This window comes from Pyrgilauda ruficollis, unplaced genomic scaffold (genome assembly GCF_017590135.1).
Source record: "Pyrgilauda ruficollis isolate IOZ18807 unplaced genomic scaffold, ASM1759013v1 scaffold11, whole genome shotgun sequence".
NCBI lineage: Eukaryota > Metazoa > Chordata > Aves > Passeriformes > Passeridae > Pyrgilauda > Pyrgilauda ruficollis.
Window position 1 is genome coordinate 815,302 of NW_024509210.1, and position 17,624 is coordinate 832,925.

The window sequence follows — 17,624 nt, forward strand, 5'->3', positions numbered from 1 at the left end:
GAAACGCAAGGAATTACTGCAAAGTTCATTTAGCTAAGTGCCTCTTTTTAATCACACCAAGAGAAGCTTTTGTGTCGTTGGGGTTTCCAGCTGCTTCATGTTCCCAGTGTGCTGCCAAGCCCTGCTTTAACTGCTCCGTGTTTCTCAAAACAGGGATTGCAGCTCAAAGCTGGAAGTTTAGCTTTGTTTGCAGATGGCAGCAATGGGGCAATTCTGTTTGGTGTTCAATTGCAGGTTGGTGGGCAGCATTTTGCAGGAAATGTGCAGCTGAGCGTGGGGCAAGGAGACAAAATCCTCACTGCTGCTGCTGTTCTTGGACAAGTTGCGCTGGCTGAAGTTCATTCCAGGCTGGTTTGGGTTGGGAGCTCAAATCCCATCCAGTGCCACCCCTGCCATGGGCAGGGACACCTCCCACTGTTCCAGGCTGCTCCAAGCCCCAAAGTCCAGCCTGGCCTTGGGCACTGCCAGGGATCCAGGGGCAGCCCCAGCTGCTCTGGGCACCCTGTGCCAGGGCCTGCCCACCCTGCCAGGGAAGGATTTCTTCCTCATATCTCATCTAAATCTGGTTTATGTGAGTAGATTTTGGAAACTTCAGCGAGTTTTGCTTTAAATCGAGAGAAGGTCTGATTTATACTACAACATTTCAGGCTTGCAGAGAAAATAGAAGGTCAAGAACACACCATGGCTTTCCTGTGAGATTATTTTCCTTGCAGCCTCTCAAGGGTGTGTGGTTTTTCCCTCTGTCTCTTTTCCTCAATGTCTTTTTCCTGGTAAAACCAAATCCCATCTGGAGAAGGGAAGCCCCAGCCCTGGAGCCGCTTGGTGGACAAGGGACAAGAAATTTTGTACATCCCTAGGATGTACAAGTATCTCAGTGTTGTGATTATTTCCATTTTCTTCCTGTCATTTCTGTGGAGGGGATTGTGGGGTTCACCTTCACCAGTCTTACAATCCCAGAATAATGCATTCCACTGCTTTATTTTATATTATTTAGTCCAAAACTCCTTTGTTTCTCTACGTGTCCTGTTGCTCAGCAGAATCATTCTGCTCCAAACATCCTGTAAAAAGAGATCTTTCCTGTTGCTTTACACCCAGACAGCTGCAGTTTGGCTTTCCCTTTCTATTTTACCATTTTAAGGACCATCACCTCAGAGCATATTTTAATTTTGTCCCATCCAAAGCCCAAAGGAGCAGCTCGGAGCTCCAGCAGCAAAATAAATTCAAGCAGTTGAACTAGGGAAAAAAAAAAAAAAGCTACAAAGCAGCTCTAAAAACAAAAGTGACACCTTCCCTTTGGAAACTCTGGAGCTGAGTGTCCAGGACACTGCTCCAGGGCTCCAGGGAGGATCCCTGCAGAGGCAGGAGCACCCTGGGGATGCCCTTAACTCCAGCAGTGCTGGGACCTGGAGGGATGTTTGGGATTAGCACTGGGATGTTTGGGACTGGTTACGGAGGGAAAACTGCACTTTTTAGTCACCTTTTTAGTGCTGTTCTTCCTGTTCCCTTTTTAATGGTCCCCCCACATCAACTTCTCCATTCATCAACACCTTCCCTTCCAACCCAGGGCTGTGTTAAGATCCCCTCTTTAATTTGGAATATTAATTTTCCTTGGGATTGGAGCTCCTGTAGGCAAGGAGCTAGAACTGATTTGTGATCTCTTTTAAATGTGAATTTATTACTTTCCCCATTCCCCTTTCCTGGCGTGCCAGTGGTTTGTCCCAGGCTGAATCTCCACCTTCCAGGAGAGATTTGTGTTGTCTTCCCCTTTTCCTTCCCCAAATAACTGGAGACATTTTCCCTCACCCCATCTCACAGTCAGTGAACTAAATGAGTTCTTTAATTTGAGACTTCTGACCTGCCTGAGATCCTTTCTGGCTTTCCATTAATCTCACCTCACACACGTCACTCTCCATCACACTCCAAACAGGATTTGGGAGTATTTCTTGTGGGCCTCCGGCTTGTTCGTCCTGAATTATTTCAGCTTTCACTGTGCAGGACTGAAGAAGATTTCTGAAGTAGCTTGGGAGCTTGTACAAGGGTTAATTAAAAACCTGGGCAAACCTCTGTGTTGTAAGAATGTGAGCAGAGCAGGGATGGGAGGAATAAGAGGTGACAGGGAAAGGTTATGTAAAATAACAGCTTGCAAGGAGCAAATCAGGATGGGTAATTAGCAGGGGTTGTAGTACAAGTGGTTTGAAATTCCAAGGAAAAATACCTGATGCAATTGAACACTTCCTTAATTAATCCCTGCCAGCACTTCTCATTAAGGCTGAGGAGTTTGGAGGCTGCAGGAGAGGATGGAGAGATTTGGGGGAGACAGCAAAGATTGGGAATGATGTTAGGGAAAAACAAACACCAGGGAAACATCAGGGGCCTTCACTTGATCAAATCACCCAGGGTGAGGTTATTCCTGAATGTGAAAAATGCTTATTTTATGACTGGCTTTTCATAAATATTAAAATGAATATCATATGTGTTATGTTAGAAAGTTATGCTGTATTAATTTTCTTAGGTAGTGTGTTAAATACAGTTTTAGGTTATAACCTAATGTTAAAATAGAACATCTTTAAAAAAAGATACTTTTTTTTAAAGAGAGGAATGAGGTACTGGCACCGAGATAGCAGCCACAGGACACCTAAATCTTTCAGAGAAAGAGAATTTATTGCTCCATTACCAGAAGAAACTAACTTCTTCCTGCCTCGCTCAGCCCTGAAGCTGTCAGGATTCAGAGGAAGAAGTTGACACTGACCAGACAGAATCCTTTGTTTGAGTGGAATTTATGCACCATGTGTGTGGTGTGTGAATGTGCAACAGGCTGTTGCTTTTAAGGGTTAATCCTCTGCTAACGTGTGTCCTTTTTTTGGGCTTATTTTGCCCAGAAAAGGTACCCGGACTGTCTGTAACTCTTTGTTTTTATTGTCTCACATTGTCCGAATCCAAATTGTCCAAATTTGTATCACTCTAATTTTATTACTATTTTTATAACCATTTTATTACTATTAAACTTTTAAAATTTTTAAAACAAGTGATTGGCGTTTTCGCCACTGAATAATTCATTGGGAGTTTTCTGTGGCATATTGGGACAGGAGGTTGGATTACTCCAAGAGAAATCCTAGGATCCTGCACAGCACCTGCTCCAGCTGATTGTACTTAGCCCTGGCTGGTAGATGTTGTCAGATCTGTTTAACACTGTTAAATTCAATAGTTTCAGCTGCCTTTTTAATACTCAATTTATATTTATATGTAATACTCCAGGTGGTTTTGTTCAAGAGCAGAGTTTGGTAATAACAATTTCCCTCTCCTTCTTTCCTTGGTCTTCTCTGACCTTCTCCAGGCAGGTGTTGTTCCTAAGCAAACCTTACACACTTCCTTGGAGTTTTGGGCTTCCTGGAGCTGACTGGAGTGAAAGCAGAGCTCCCTGGATGTCCCACATCCTTCCTGCTTCCTTTCCTCCTCACAAAACTTGCATTTATTATTTGTCACCTTTGAGACCAGGGATTGAACAGCAGCCCAAGCATTCCAGGCACGTGACCTTGGGCAATTCCAGGGATCCAGGGGCAGCCACAGCTTCTCTGGGAAATCCATTCCAGGGCCTGCCCACTCTCCCAGGGAACAATTCCTTCCCAAAATCCCATCTAACCCCACCCACTGGCAGTGGGAGGTTTTCTCTGCATTTAACCTCAAGCAAATTAAAATGACTCCTTCCCTACTGTCAAAACCTCCCTGGGGAATAATGGGAAAGGACCTCCTGAAAAATGGGATAACAGGATGGAGTCATCCTTGTCCCAGTGCTGCTCTTAGAAACTTGGGACAGAAACATCTGGGAATAAAGGGATTTATTCCTGCTCCAGCCCTTGGATGCATCCTCTGCATCACTCCATGCTGTATTCTGGAGCCTGCTGGAGCCTCCCTCATAATTCCCAGAGTGTTTGGTGGGATAAAGCAATTCCATGTGCTCCTCCTGCTCAGTTCAATGTGCTTTTATCATCATTTCATACCTGAAACAGCAGGCACCAGAAACAGCTGGAAATGGCTGTGTTTTCCCCTGTGGTCAATTCCCTGCAAAATCCAGCCCAAGTTGGAGAAGGGTTAAATAGGAGTGGGAATTTGATGTTTTGCCTGCCAAAAAAAGCCCTGAGGACACAAAGTTGCGGCTGTTCCTTTGCCTGAGGGCAGATAAACAAACAATTTTTGGGATAAAATAGCCCAAAAGCCAAAGTGAGCTGATGAATTCCAGCTTGGGGTGCAAAGGAATAATAATTTTCAGGTCTGGTAGCGCTGCCAGCAGCACTTGGGCTGAGGATGATTCACCTGATGATCCTTGAAAAAACTTGGGAAGGCTTCAATGAGCACATTAAAAACTTGGGAAGCTGCTTAAAGAATGCAAGGCCATGTGAATACTGCATTTCATTTGGGAGATAAAGCCTCTGCTGGCTGCTCTGATTTCAAGGATTTTTTAATTTTCATTAATTTTTTTAATTTTCCACACCTATCTAACGTAAAATGTATAATATTCAATAATGTCAACAGCATTTAAATTGCTCTTTTGTAAATATTTAACTTAAAACTTTGCATTTCCTCCCCTTATTTTACTGCCTCTGCATGTGAGGAAGGGAAAAAGGAGGTGATGATCTTTAGCCACTGACTGGGTCCATGAGAAGAAATTAATCTAAATAGCCCAAACTTGGTCCTTGGGCAGGCTGGAGGTGTGATGGAAGTACTGAAATTAAAGGGAATTAAGGCCTGGAGGGGTTCAATAATGAATGATCCCTGTTATTTAGAGATCTAGGGCTGTTCAACCTGCAGAAGGGAAGGCTCTGGACATGGATGAACCAGCTGGGACATATCCCAGGCTTTGGGCTGGACTCTGCACCCCTCTGTTCACCCCTTTCAGCTGGGATGTATTTTCGTGTGTTCCCAAGTAAATAAATAGGAAGAAAAGTTTGGAAATAGTTATTTTTGAAAAAGAAGTTCAAAACTGTTTATTGAGTTTTTAAATTAGATTTAATCAGGCATGTTGATGGAGAGAGGGGTTTGATTCATTTACTGAAGTCATTGATTTAGACAATTTCAGTCAGCTTCAATCAGAAATTAGGGCTTAACCATGGCAAGCATTCCAAATTTAAACTTTAATGATAACATCTCCACCCCCATCCAGTTCTGACCCAGAAAATCCTGATTCTTTTGCCTCAGCTCTTCCCTGTTTCTCCAGCAGCATTTCCTTTGTCTTCAGCCCTTGAACCACAGCAGAAATCTGTCAGAAATCATAATTCCCATCAATCTGTTGTTTTAATGTGCAATTCAAATATTCTGCAGTGCCCAATCCCCTCACCTGGAGAGCTCCTACAACTGCAGCCATATAGAAATCACAGGTTTGGGCATCCCTGCCCAAACTCCTGGGGGCTTTTGGATGAGCAGTGGTTTTGTTGTGTGCTGTTCCAAAGATCAAACAGAGCCCCAGCTGTGGCTGGGGGAAAAAAAATAGCCCCATCTATTTTGCTGGGAAGGAAAAAAAGTGTAAAAGAGGCAATAAACTTAAATTGTAGCATCACAGCTCTGATTGCAGGATGATGTTTCAGATTACTGAGAAAGGAAACTCCTGTGGCAGACATATCTGCTTCCATCATTTTGTTTCTCATATTCCTTTCTGGTTGTGCCTCCTGCACAGGCTCTGTGGAGAGGGATGGGCCAGGAAATCTCTGCCTGTGTCTGTTCTAATTCCCAGTGGATGTTGAATTTGCGGAACATATCCCAAAGATATATTTTTCATTTTAGGGCACTGCTAAATAGATAACTTTGAAGTCTTTAGAGGCATTAAATCCCACAGGACTCCTCCTGTTTCTTCGGCCCTGACAGGGGGTTTCAGCACAACAGGAGATGCTGCTCATGCTGATTATAAGGGTCCTGCTGACATTTAAATCTCTACCCTGATTAGCCTTTAGTAAAGCAGCTGTTTGTCATTAAGGCAGGAGAAACGAGACTATAAGGTGTGATTAATGGTTTAATTAATGCAGGAGTGCACTGTCTGCACTTCAGCAACTTCCTGGGCTGCATGGACCTTGGGGGGGCTGGTTTGTGAATTTATTAAAATATATAGGATATATCATATGGGGGGGTGTGTGTGTCTATCTATGTATATATAAATATATATAAAATATGTATATTCTATATAGAGGATATCCTAAATCCATAGGATTTTATTAAAATATGTACCATAGAACAGTGTGTTATGGCTGTAAAATGAGAGAGTAGCACCTCCCCACAATTCCTGACAGGGGATGTTGGGCTGTGCTGCCAGGGAACAGGGACAGGACAAGGGGAAAGGGCCTCAGGCTGGGCCAGGGGAGGCTCAGCTTGGACAGCAGCAGGAATTTCTGCATGGAAAGGCTGCTCAGGCCTTGGCAGGGGCTGCCCAGGGAGCTTTGGAGTGCCCATCCCTGGAGGTGTTGCTTTGATTGTAAAACTAAAAATACTTCTCCAAGAGAAGTTCCTGTGTTGAAAACTAGAAGAGGCTTTAAGGGTGGTTCTGCCTTGCAATTCAAGAAGAAATCTTTGAGTTTGCACTTTGAAGGTTTTCTATCTTGCAAATGTAGTTAGGGATTAAAACTCATTAAGGAGGAGGTTTGGGAACTGAAGGACCCGCAAATCAAAGCCCATTCATTTCATGGATTTTATCAGTGAGAGTATTTGTAAATATTTTGCTGGAAGTCTCTTTGCTTCGTGCTGTTTCCTGCAGTCAAATGGAGGTATGGGGATGGAATTTATTGCATTTGCTGTCTGAAAAAAAAGGAAATTAATACGAGTGTAGAGGTCTCGGGAATAGTTTTAATCAAACTGTTTCTCCAAGGAGGAGCCCTATTATAAACTGTGTATACTCAAGCATTTATGGTTAATGCAAGTGTCTAAGCCACAGCTGAGATGAAAACTGGACCTTTGGGGGCTCTGCTCTCTGTGCACTGGTTTTCCCTTTTTTTACCATGGAATTTTGCCTCTGAAGAATAGGATGTGGTGTTTGGTGAGTGACTCAGATGTCTTGGAATTCAGCAGGAACCCAAAAAGTAAAGCTGGAAACGAATGGCTCAAAACCTTCCCAGCTGGGAGGTGGTTCATTACCAGGGTGTAACAGGGCTTGGGTCTGGAAATTTCCTTGGGAGCAAGATGAAACCTCAATGGATTTTGCTGGACAATGCACTAAAAGTGTCCCAAAACCACTCAGGTTGTGATGAACTGACCCCAAATCCTTGCTCACATTTGGCTTTCCTAGATTTCTCCTCCTCTCACAGCTGCTTTCAGGCCATCCTTCCAAAACCCCACATCCACCTCCTACCCCAGGATCTTCCCAATCCCCTCAGTGCATGCTTTCATGTCCAGCAGCTGAATTTCCTGGTTTGCAGTGTTCCCCATTCCCAATGACATCGTTTTCCTCTGCAGTTCACAACAGGAATTTGGACATTTTTTGCTAATCACATTTTCCCCTTGTCTTGTTTTTTCCAGCTCTCGTAAATGTGAAACTTTGGGCTATTGATCGGCAATGTTTTCAAACAATAATGATGAGGACTGGCCTCATCAAGCATACTGAGTATATGGAATTTTTGAAAAGGTATGGCACTTGTTTATTTATCCAAAAATCCCATGAAACTGCCGTCCTCTCTTGCCTTTTTTTTTTTTTCTGTGAGTGCAGTATTTGATTTGTTTCCTTCTCATCTCTTTCAGTTTTAATGATTATTATTATTCTGATTATTTGCTGTTTGCCCCTCCTCCTGAGAGGAGGGGGAGCTTTGCTGTGGGGGAGTTTGATTCCTGTTGTGAGTTATTCATTGGCAAAGAGTCCCAGAGCTGAGGGGTGAGAGACAAGCTTTCATATGAGTCATTCAAAGTGTGTCAGAAAAGACACATTTTTACAAAAAAACACTCTTTCAAGGGAAAAATCTGGGGTTTAAACTGGTTCAGATCCATGTGGGGTGTGTTCTTGTGCTTCTGGAAGTAAAATGGGAGTTTTTAGGAAAGCAGATCTTTAGGTTACTGTAAAATGCAGGTTGGATGAGTAACATAAACATTAAGACAGAAAAACAAATCTTTCACTCATTTAATTTGATTTTCCCAAAAATTCCTTCAGAGATTTAAGGCTTGGAGAGGATAAATAATAAATAATCAATAATCCTGGTTATCTGGGGAGCCGGGGGTGCTCACCTGGAGAGGAGAAGGCTCCAGGGAGAGCTCAGAGCCCCTGCCAGGGCCTAAAGGGGCTCCAGGAGAGCTGGAGAGGGACTGGGGACAAGGGATGGAGGGGCAGGACACAGGGAATGGCTTCCACTGCCAGAGGGCAGGGATGGATGGGATATTGGGAATTAGGAATTGTTCCCTGGCAGGGTGGGCAGGCCCTGGAATGGAATTTCCAGAGCAGCTGTGGCTGCCCCTGGATCCCTGGCAGTGCCCAAGGCCAGGTTGGATGGGGCTTGGAGCAGCCTGGGACAGTGGAAGGTGTCCCTGCCCATGGCAGGGGTGGCACTGGATGGGATTTACGGTCCCTTCACCCCCAAACCATTCCATGATTTAATGAAATCCAGTGCCAGAGTGTAAGGAACAGATTGTGTTTCATGTCACCAAAATGATCCCACAGGGAAGGAAATGTCAGGAATTGTAGGGAAGGGGAGGCCCAGGCCACTGTGAGGCTTTCAGCCATCCCAGTGCTACTCAGACATTACTAAGCTGTTACCACAGCAGGCTTGTCCCAGTTAGTATTGGAGAGGAAAGGGACTCAGGGAAAAGAAAAGAATAATGATGATAGTAATAAAAAATAAAAATGTTAATAATGCCATTATTAATAAAATATTAATTTGTACAAGTATATATTATTTAAAATATATATTATATACCATGTATAATAGAAATATACATATATAAAATATAACATCTATGCGATACAGAGGATCCTTTAGGTTGGAAAAACCCTCTAAGATCATTGAGTCCAGCCATTCCCCCAGCACTGCCAAGGCCACCACTGACCATGTCCCCAAGTGCCACATCCACATGGCTTTAAATCCTTGCAGGGATGGGGACTCCACCATGCCCTGGGCAGCTGTGCCAGTGCCTGACCACCCTTTCCAGGAGGAATTTTCCCCAATGTCCCTTCTAAACCTCCCCTGGGCCAGCCTGAGGCTGTTCCTCTTGCCCTTGTTCCCTGGGAGCAGGGGGTGAGCACAGTGTGATCTCCAGATCAGAACCAGGAAGGCGATCCCATGGGATTGATGCTCTGGGATGAGGGTGACAGTTCAGCCAGAGCCAGGGAATTAATCCAAGCTGGGATTTGATCTGGGAGCAGAGTCCTGCCCAAGTCACTCCTTGGCTGATCCCAGCTTCTCCTTGTGGGCTGGAATTCCACTGGGCTCATTGCAGGCAGGGATGGAAGTAGTCCTGGGAAAGGAATGAAACTCAGGTATTTGGTGAGGTCAGGAATTCCCTGGAGAGGGCCAGGAGCTCCCCGGGAATGTCCACAGCTGGAAAAGCGTGGCTGAGCTTTTTCCAGGTGTCTCTGTTGATGACTATCAACAGCCCAGCTCAGGAGAGGAAACAGAACCTGCTGCTGTGCTTTAGGGTTTAAAACCCATCCATGCCAGCATTAAAAAGCTTTTCAACAAACCTGGGAATGGGTGTGGGATCGGCTCTGGGGTGGGAGCTGCTGGAGCAGGCCCCGTGCTCACATTAAGCTTTGAAGCTCTGAGCTTTAATAGAGATTTTCCAGAACATTGTCAAGATTAATTTGGATTCAGGTCCTGCAGAGCCTGCCCAGCTTTAATTTTAAAGCAAGTAATGTGAGGAGGAAACCTAGGAGTGTTTCCTCACTCTCTGGCTGTGCTGCTTGAATGCAGCCTCTGGCACATTAGAAAGGCCTAAGGCAAGCAAATAAATATTTATTTTACAAAATCTTGCATTTCTAATTTAGGAAAAGTCTTTCTTTCATTTGGAGCACCTGTAGGAAGGTCCTTAAAAATGTTACTTCCCATTGGGTCTTCCACTTGGGCTCTGGGCATCTTTAGCTGTCTCAAGCTCAGTTTAAATGTCATACGGAACATGAAAGACTCATTTTTAGATCCCATTTCTTACATTAAATGCTTATTTTTATATCCCATTTGCTACATTAAATGCTTATTTTAAAGATGCATTCCTTCAAAATGTTTCTAATGAAAGCCAGGATACATCCTGAAAAGGAGCTTGTTGATTGTTGACTTTATTCTTTGCTTTTGGGGGGTTTGGGGCTTTATTTTTCTTTTCCTGTATTAATGCATGAATGCAAATGCTCTTGTTAAGAAATAAATTGAACAAAAAATAACGGTTTGAATGGTGGCTGCCCATAGAAAAGTCAGTGGGGTTGGACAGGATTTTTTCCTGCTGATATAAATCTAAAAAGTCCCTCTCTAATTGTGCCATTATCACAATAACTGAATTATCACTGTCTCCAACAACAGATTTTCATGTGGGAGCAAAGCACAGCAGAAATTAAACTTATGGGGGTGAAGTGAGGCTGTTCATTTAGTTAATTTTGTTTTACTCTCATTTATCCTGCTGAAAATAAGTGCAGCTGGATTTCCAGGGCTGTCTGGGAATATCACTCCAATGGCATAATGAATTTGCTGGAGTTTTCCTCAGCAGGAACATCCCGCTGGCACAGGGCAGCTGCTGCTCCTTAGGGCCACCCTTAGGTGTCAATCCATTCTTCTGAAAGCCAGGAGAAAACCACAAAACCAGGAAAAATCCGTTTCCTGGCTGAGAAATCCAGGAGTGCCTTCCCAACAGGTCCTGGGCTGGAATGCTGTATCCCACCTTGCTCCAAGGAGTCTTGCATTAAGAAAAGTTGGGATAAATCCCATGACTGATATAAAGCAACTCTTCTGGAGCAAGCAAGTGAATATCCTTTTCCTGAGGAATATAATTTTTCTGAGGAACCAGTCCATGCCTCCCTTCCCAAAATCAGCAGATGATCCCTGATGGGATAAAAAGCCACCCTCATTCCATGTCAGCACCTGCTCCAAGGAGGGGCTGGAAAAGCTGGCTGGTTTTTGATCCCTGTGGGTACCTGTGTCTGGGTTTGAAAGACAGGTGTGCGCTAAGGAAGGCAGGAGCCTCTCTTGAAATGGAAAATGTAAACCCTGCTCCACCAGGTTTTAACAGCTGGACCTTGAACAGAAGATATCCCCCCCAGACTTATGAGGGATGAGTCATGGAAAAGATAGAAAACACTGGCCCAGCTGGTAATAGAATACATACTTTTGGTTCCATCTTGCATTGCAACCTAAGACGACCTGCAAGATGAATCAGAGCAGTGACTCCCTTGGAAAATCAGATTTTTGGTAGCTCAATATGTGACTAAATCCAGGTTAGGTCAAGGTAGATCATAGAGCAACCGGCAGTGTAAAGTGAAATGTAATTTAGTGTTGTAGATTTAGTAACTCCTGATGGTACAGGGGGTTTTTGTTGAATTCATCTCCAGTTTTCAGCCCAAACTGTGCTTTTTGTTTGTAAGTGAATGTATTTGTCCTTAGGCAAGTGCAGTGGGGTCACAGCTGTGCTAAATGCCTCTGTACCTCTCACTGCAATATTCACTGTTCCAGGCTTACAATGATTTCTTTCTCAAGCCAGTCCTAAAAATCATTCCACTTAATTAAAATCAGAATATTTCAGTTAAGGAAACAACTATTTATTAAATTAATTTGTTCAGGGAATAAAAGTTGTGGGGGGAAAAACCTTGTGCTGTGGCAAGAATTTCCTGCTAAACATAAAAGTTTTAAGATCAGAATGCCTTGAAAGAGTGAATATTGCAATTTTTTTCTTCCTAACAAAGGCTTCATAAATGGAAAAAAGCTTCCTTCAGTTAAAAGAGACCAAGGGTTCTGGTCTGTGGTGTAAACTCCAATTCCTCCAAGGCTCTGGAAGCAGTCAGGAGAGGGTGAGGGATGTTTGGTGTCACCTTGGAGGCAGAGTCGAGCTTTAGGTGTGGATACTGGGGGGAAGATCCCACTTACACACACAGCCTTGAATCCCAGGAATGAAAAAATTCCTTGGGCAGGCAGGGAAAGGATTCCAGGGAGGCTGGCTGTGAGAAGCTGCAGAGGGTGGGGATAGCCACAGGAGCTCTCTGGACATCCTTGCACTTCCTGGGGTCATCCATAAAGTGTGAGCCCAGCCTGCCTTCCAGGCTTTGTGGGATTTCAATCCCCTGCATGGAAAAGAAGCTCTGGGAATGGCCCCACCTCTTGTCTGCCTGGTGTGTTTGGTTTTTACCAGGTGATTTGAAATCCAGGCTGTGCTGGGGACATTGAGGGCATGGCCAGGGAAGCAGCTGAGCAGGAGGAGTTGGATTTGCTGCTCCACAGTGCCTGGGCAGGCACTGGAGCAGAACTGAAAGGATGCTCCACGGGATCAAACTGTCCATTCCTTCTGCCTTTTAACAGGAAAAATTGTCTTTCTTGTCTTGGGGAGAAGGCCAGGCTCAGTTTTTTCTTGAAATGCTTTTTGTATTGAAATTTTTTTGATAGCCACAATTTAGTCTCCGTAACCCCTTGTGAATGCTGGGAGCGGGTAGGAGGGGGCTGGGGCAGCTACTGCTCAGTGAGAGAGGTTAAATATTGACCATACACATTTAAAACTAAGGAAATCCTTATTGGAGGCAATGCACCACAGGAAAAGGGAGGAGAAAGGAAAAGGAGACAGAAGGGTCAGGCTCCTGTTGATTCAGGGCATGATGGAAGGGGAGGATTAATTCCTTTTGTTCTGGTGTCAGCTGGGTTTGAAATGTTGGTTAATACACATTGGAATAAATCAATATCTCATTTTAATATTGCTAGCTCATAGAATTAAAGAATGGGTGGGGTTGGGACATTGAAGATCAACCCATTCCACACCTTCCACTGTCCCAGGCTGCTCCAAGCCCTAACCTCCAGCCTGGCCTTGGGCACTGCCAGGGATCCAGGGGCAGCCACAGCTGCTCTGGGCACCCTGTGCCAGGGCCTGCCCACCCTGCCAGGGAACAATTCCTTCCTCATATCCAGTCCAAGACTCCCTCTTTCCAAAGAGCTGTTCCTTGGCACAGTGGAGGGACAACCCCGGTGTGACCCCATGGGATGTGCTCTATTGTCACATCCTGCAGGATCTGCCCTTGGACACCCAGTAATTTACCCCAGGCAAGGCACAGGCAGTGACTTTGCTCCCACACTGCAGCTGTGGGGTCTCAGGTCAGGTGGGTTCAACCCCTGCCAGGAGGGGACAGCCAGGGGGCGTCACCTACTCTGTGCAGAGAGTTCACCATCCCCTAATGTGAAGCTCAGAACTACACACCAAAGCAGCACAGGATCTGAAAAATACACAAGTAGCTCCTGAGACATCATTGCCCCAAAATGGTGGGGCAAGACTTGTTTGAGTGTTATTTTGCTGATTTTGGTGAGGATCTCTGTAGCTGTGGCCTATCAGCTCTAGGAAATGCTCAGGCCAGTTGTTCGCTCCCTTGCTGGGGCAGAGGAGAGAGGAAGAGCTGTGCTTGTTATTTAAGTATTAAAAATGATGAATTGTGGTGAATTGTAAAGGATGAGACATCTGGAAGTGGAATGTAACAGGTTTTACTCCTTAATTTATAAACTAATCCTGGAACTGTTGGAGAATATCAAGTGGTTTGATGTTCACCCCCGTCCCTCTCCGTTATGACTGCAGATGTCCCCAGATTGTCGTGCTCCCCTCGTGCCCCACGCACAAAGTCCCTCAGGGTGTCACCAGGGTGCCTGAAGAGTTGAAGGACCTTCAGCTCCTGCTCAGTGATCAGTATTGGATTATTCATCAGTGGATTGGAAATCAAGGCAAAAGAATAAGCACAGGTTTAGGATTTATTGCGCCTGACTCCCTCAGCCTCAGCAAAGGATGCTCACCTTAAGCAGGGTCAACATGATTTGGCAGTCAGGGTCTGTTCCTTAATCTTCTTTTCAAAGTTTCCCCTTACCCATTAAATTCCCCTTCCTCTGGACTCCAGAGGTGTTTTGGGAGCCCTTGGACAGCGTGAAGCCATTTGATAATCACAAATATTTCAGAGCTCGTCCTCATGCCTGACACTTCTCATAAAAAGCCATTTATTCCCCTATCCAGCCTGTTATCACCCAGACAGTGCCTATTGTTGTGTCCATTTTCCTGCTCAGATAACAAATAGATCCTTCCCAAAGCAGCTGACAGTCTCCTCTCCTCAGAGGAGAAGGATTTCAGCAGGGCCAGGAGTCTACTTGGAAATATTTTGCTTTTTGATCAGGCCAGGTAAGGAACTCTTCATACAGGGGCAGAAATGCAGCTGGAGGCTCCCAAACTCCGTTTTCCTTTTGTCTGGCTCGTAACCACATCAGCTCCTGTGTGATAAGAGGATTATTGTCTTTATCATTAGGATTATTTTTCAAATGAGGGAGGAACCTGAGCATTTCTTGACAGGTCAGAGGCTGAAGTTTAGCTTCTCCATCATGTTTTTCCATCTCTTCTAAGAAGAAATGCCTAAATTTCCCTGCAGTGTCCTGGATCGCATCTTATTAGCCATGGAAGTCCATGGGAGGAGAAGTGCTCCTGTGGGAATGTTGGGTCTGCCAGGGTCAGAGAAGCCTCTGGGTGGTGTTTGCTGGGATTTCTTCTCCTTGCAAAGCTGTTCCTTGTCTTGGGTTTATGATGGAACCAGCTGAAGTCTCTGGTATAATAATTTAGAGAATTCCAAAGGAAACTGGGCTAAAATATGTTAAAATCTGTGGAATGTTAGGGAGAGAAAGTCATGGGAAAAGGGCCTTTTTCTGCACAGCTGGTGGAAAAGTTTGAGCACAGCCTAATTACGAGGAGGATGTCTCAGGCTTCATGTTTGAAAACTCTGTCTCTAAACTGCCTTTGGAGCCTAATGAAAACTGGAGTCTGCCTGCAAATCCACAATGCCAAGCAGAGCCTTCCAGAGGAGCGTTAATTTGATGGAAAATGCAGCTTTGGGGCTGAATAAATCATTGACAGGCTGTTTCAGAGATGAACAGTTTCATCTCTCTGGGTGCTGGATTCTTCACAGGATGAAGAGGGCAGAGCAGAGGGTGGGGTTGGTTTGGGGTCACACAGGTTGGGGATGCTGTTGCCTGCAGCACTTGGAAGCTGAGGATGGATGATGGATGGATGATTAAATGGGCTGGAATTTGCCAGTGCTGGCAGGCCTGGAGAGGGCTAATTAATGGCTTTGATGTTTAATTGGTGCCAGGGAAACGCAGAGGGTGGTGGGGTTGATGTGAGGCAGATGCTCCACGTCTCCTCTCACACTGCTCAGGGCCACACTTCGAGGGCTCTGTCCAGTTCTGGGCCCCCCAGTTCCCTCCTGGGGCTCCAGCCCCTTCCCCAGCTCTGTTCCCTTCCCTGGACATGCTCCAGCCCTTTGGCATGAGGAGCCCAAAATTAAATTTCCAAGGGATGCACTTGAGGACCTCATGGTGCTGACAGGGCTCATGGTGAATGTTTAATATTTGATGAGTTTCTCAGCTGTCCCTTCTAGCTGGTCCCTGAATTCCTGCCCATGATGACAGCATTCCCAAAGTCTCCAAGCCTCAGGTTTGAGTGGAGGTAGAAAACCTCAGATCCCAGCAGGAATTGCAGTGTCCATATATACTTAGTAGGTAACTTGGAGTCCTCCTATTTTCATGAAGGATTCATTAAAGTTTCAATTTGCTGTGAAGCTCTTTAGGGTTTCCTAAGTGGGTTTTTTGTACAAAAACCCAGCATTTTGAACATCCAGAACTTCAGCCTTGTTGAGAACAGCCTCTGCCACGGCTGCCTTCTCCTGGCACCAATTCCAAGAGAGTTCAGTAACGTGGTGGTGGCTAAAGACATGCTTTGGGTTCTGTTAGAAAAGGAGATTTAAAAACACAGCTCTGAAATGAATTCCCTGGCCTGAAACATGAGTGGGAGTTCAATTGCCATGGCTGGGGAAGAGAGGAAAACTAGGGATAACTGGAATTGTGCCCACAGAGTAATGGAGTGCTTGGGTGGTGGCAATTCTTTTAAGACATAAAAGAATTTGGATAAGAGAAATTCACTGGCCATCACCACCTTCCTGTCATGGGCTCAGTAAAAAACACCATGGCAAAAGCCAAGGCAAGGTGTTAGTCCTTCACATGGTCTAATTGGTGGTAATTGGCTGGAAATCAGAAAGTTCCAGTGCAGATTTGATGCTGTCACTTAAATCCACTTAGATTAGGAAGAGGTGGGGTTTTCTCCCTGCTGGAAAAGGCTGGGACATAATTTTTTTTAATTTTATTTTTTTAACTTTTATTTGTTTATGACATAGCATCATGAAAATGCATTTCAATAAGAACAAAAATTTAATCAGGAGTCTGGTGAGCTGTCACTTTAGTTAACTCTTAACCAACACAGAGCCCTTGAGATGTGTGTTGGGATGAGGATGGTGTGATCCTGGTGTGCTGATTGAAATCCTCTGGGGAGGGAGACGTGGCCAAGCCTCTGCTTGTTCAGGCAAAACCAAAATAGCACAGGCTGGCTCTGAGGAGCTTTGAAATAAAGGGAATTATTACTTCCCCTGCAGAGGGAGTATAAAATGAATGAGTTCATCCAGACTCTTCTGACAGAGGGATTTTAATGTTTGTCAGTGATCTGGGTGAAACAGTTGCTGAGTGCAACAAATCATGTCCTATACACACAAAAAAACCTAAAAAAAAAAAACAAAACAAAAACAAACCCAGAACAAACAACAACAAAAACCCAAACCCAAATCAAGAGGAAAAATAGGGACAATCTTTGGATCCACCTTGTTGTAGCACAGGACTCGGGGGCACATCTGCATTGTGAAGTGTATGAGAGTCTGAAGGCCAAGCTAAGTAAAGATCCGGGCACAATTCCAAATGAAAAGCTCATTAACTCCAGCTCTGTGTTGCCTTGACCTCTGGGATGTGCATGAGGACACCCCTGGATGCTCCTTGGCAGGGAATTGGGAGCTAATTTTGGCCTTGACATTACAGAATGATGCTGCTGGAGATGAAGCCCTGGCTCAGGAAAAGCCCCTGCTTTGCTCTTTGGGTGCAGTGCGAGGTGTGAGAGAAATATTATGGCAATATTTCCTTACACTGATGGGATAACAGCCATGATTCATGAGGAAGTGGGATAGTTTAGGTTGGATCTCTGCAGAACTGGAGGATGTATAAATATGGGATTAATGCAGTGAGCTGGTGTCTATACAATTTATATCCTGTGTGTTGCTGCCTTGGAATTATTTGTTTCACATGCCTGCACTTTGTGAGCTCATCAATGGCTAATCTGCAAGAAATTTGGTTTAAATGAGTATTTTAAATGATTCCTAAGGTGGTTTAGGGAGCTTTTCCTCTTTCTTTGCTCAGAGTGGCAGGTTCTTTACTGTTTTTTTTCTTGGAGAAAGCCTCTACAGCCATCTGTAATTACTGGTGGAGCAAAGGGAGGGTGTCAGATCATTCCTTATTGAGTTGTTTCCTCTCAGAATTGAATTATCACTGCTTTTAGTTATCTGCTCTCTCTTAGTCTCACTGGGGTTATCTCTGTGTGGTGTCAGAGTTGCACCCAGGTGGACGAGAGCAGTGAGGACGTGGTGGATGTGT

At 44.7% G+C, this 17,624-nt stretch overlaps 1 protein-coding gene across 3 annotated transcripts in view; it reads left to right on the plus strand.

Moving 5' to 3' along the window:
• The window catches only part of PRKG1 (protein kinase cGMP-dependent 1), a 353,067-nt gene that overhangs the window by 215,816 nt on the left and 119,627 nt on the right, over window positions 1-17,624 (plus strand). For all 3 annotated transcript variants that reach the window (XR_005955720.1, XM_041474557.1, XM_041474547.1), the window contains exon 4: window positions 7,495-7,600. Coding sequence is in view for 2 of the 3 variants with exons in the window: in XM_041474557.1 (XP_041330491.1) it covers window positions 7,495-7,600 (106 nt within the window). In the remaining variant the exon portion in view is untranslated. The remainder of the gene's footprint in view (window positions 1-7,494; window positions 7,601-17,624) is intronic.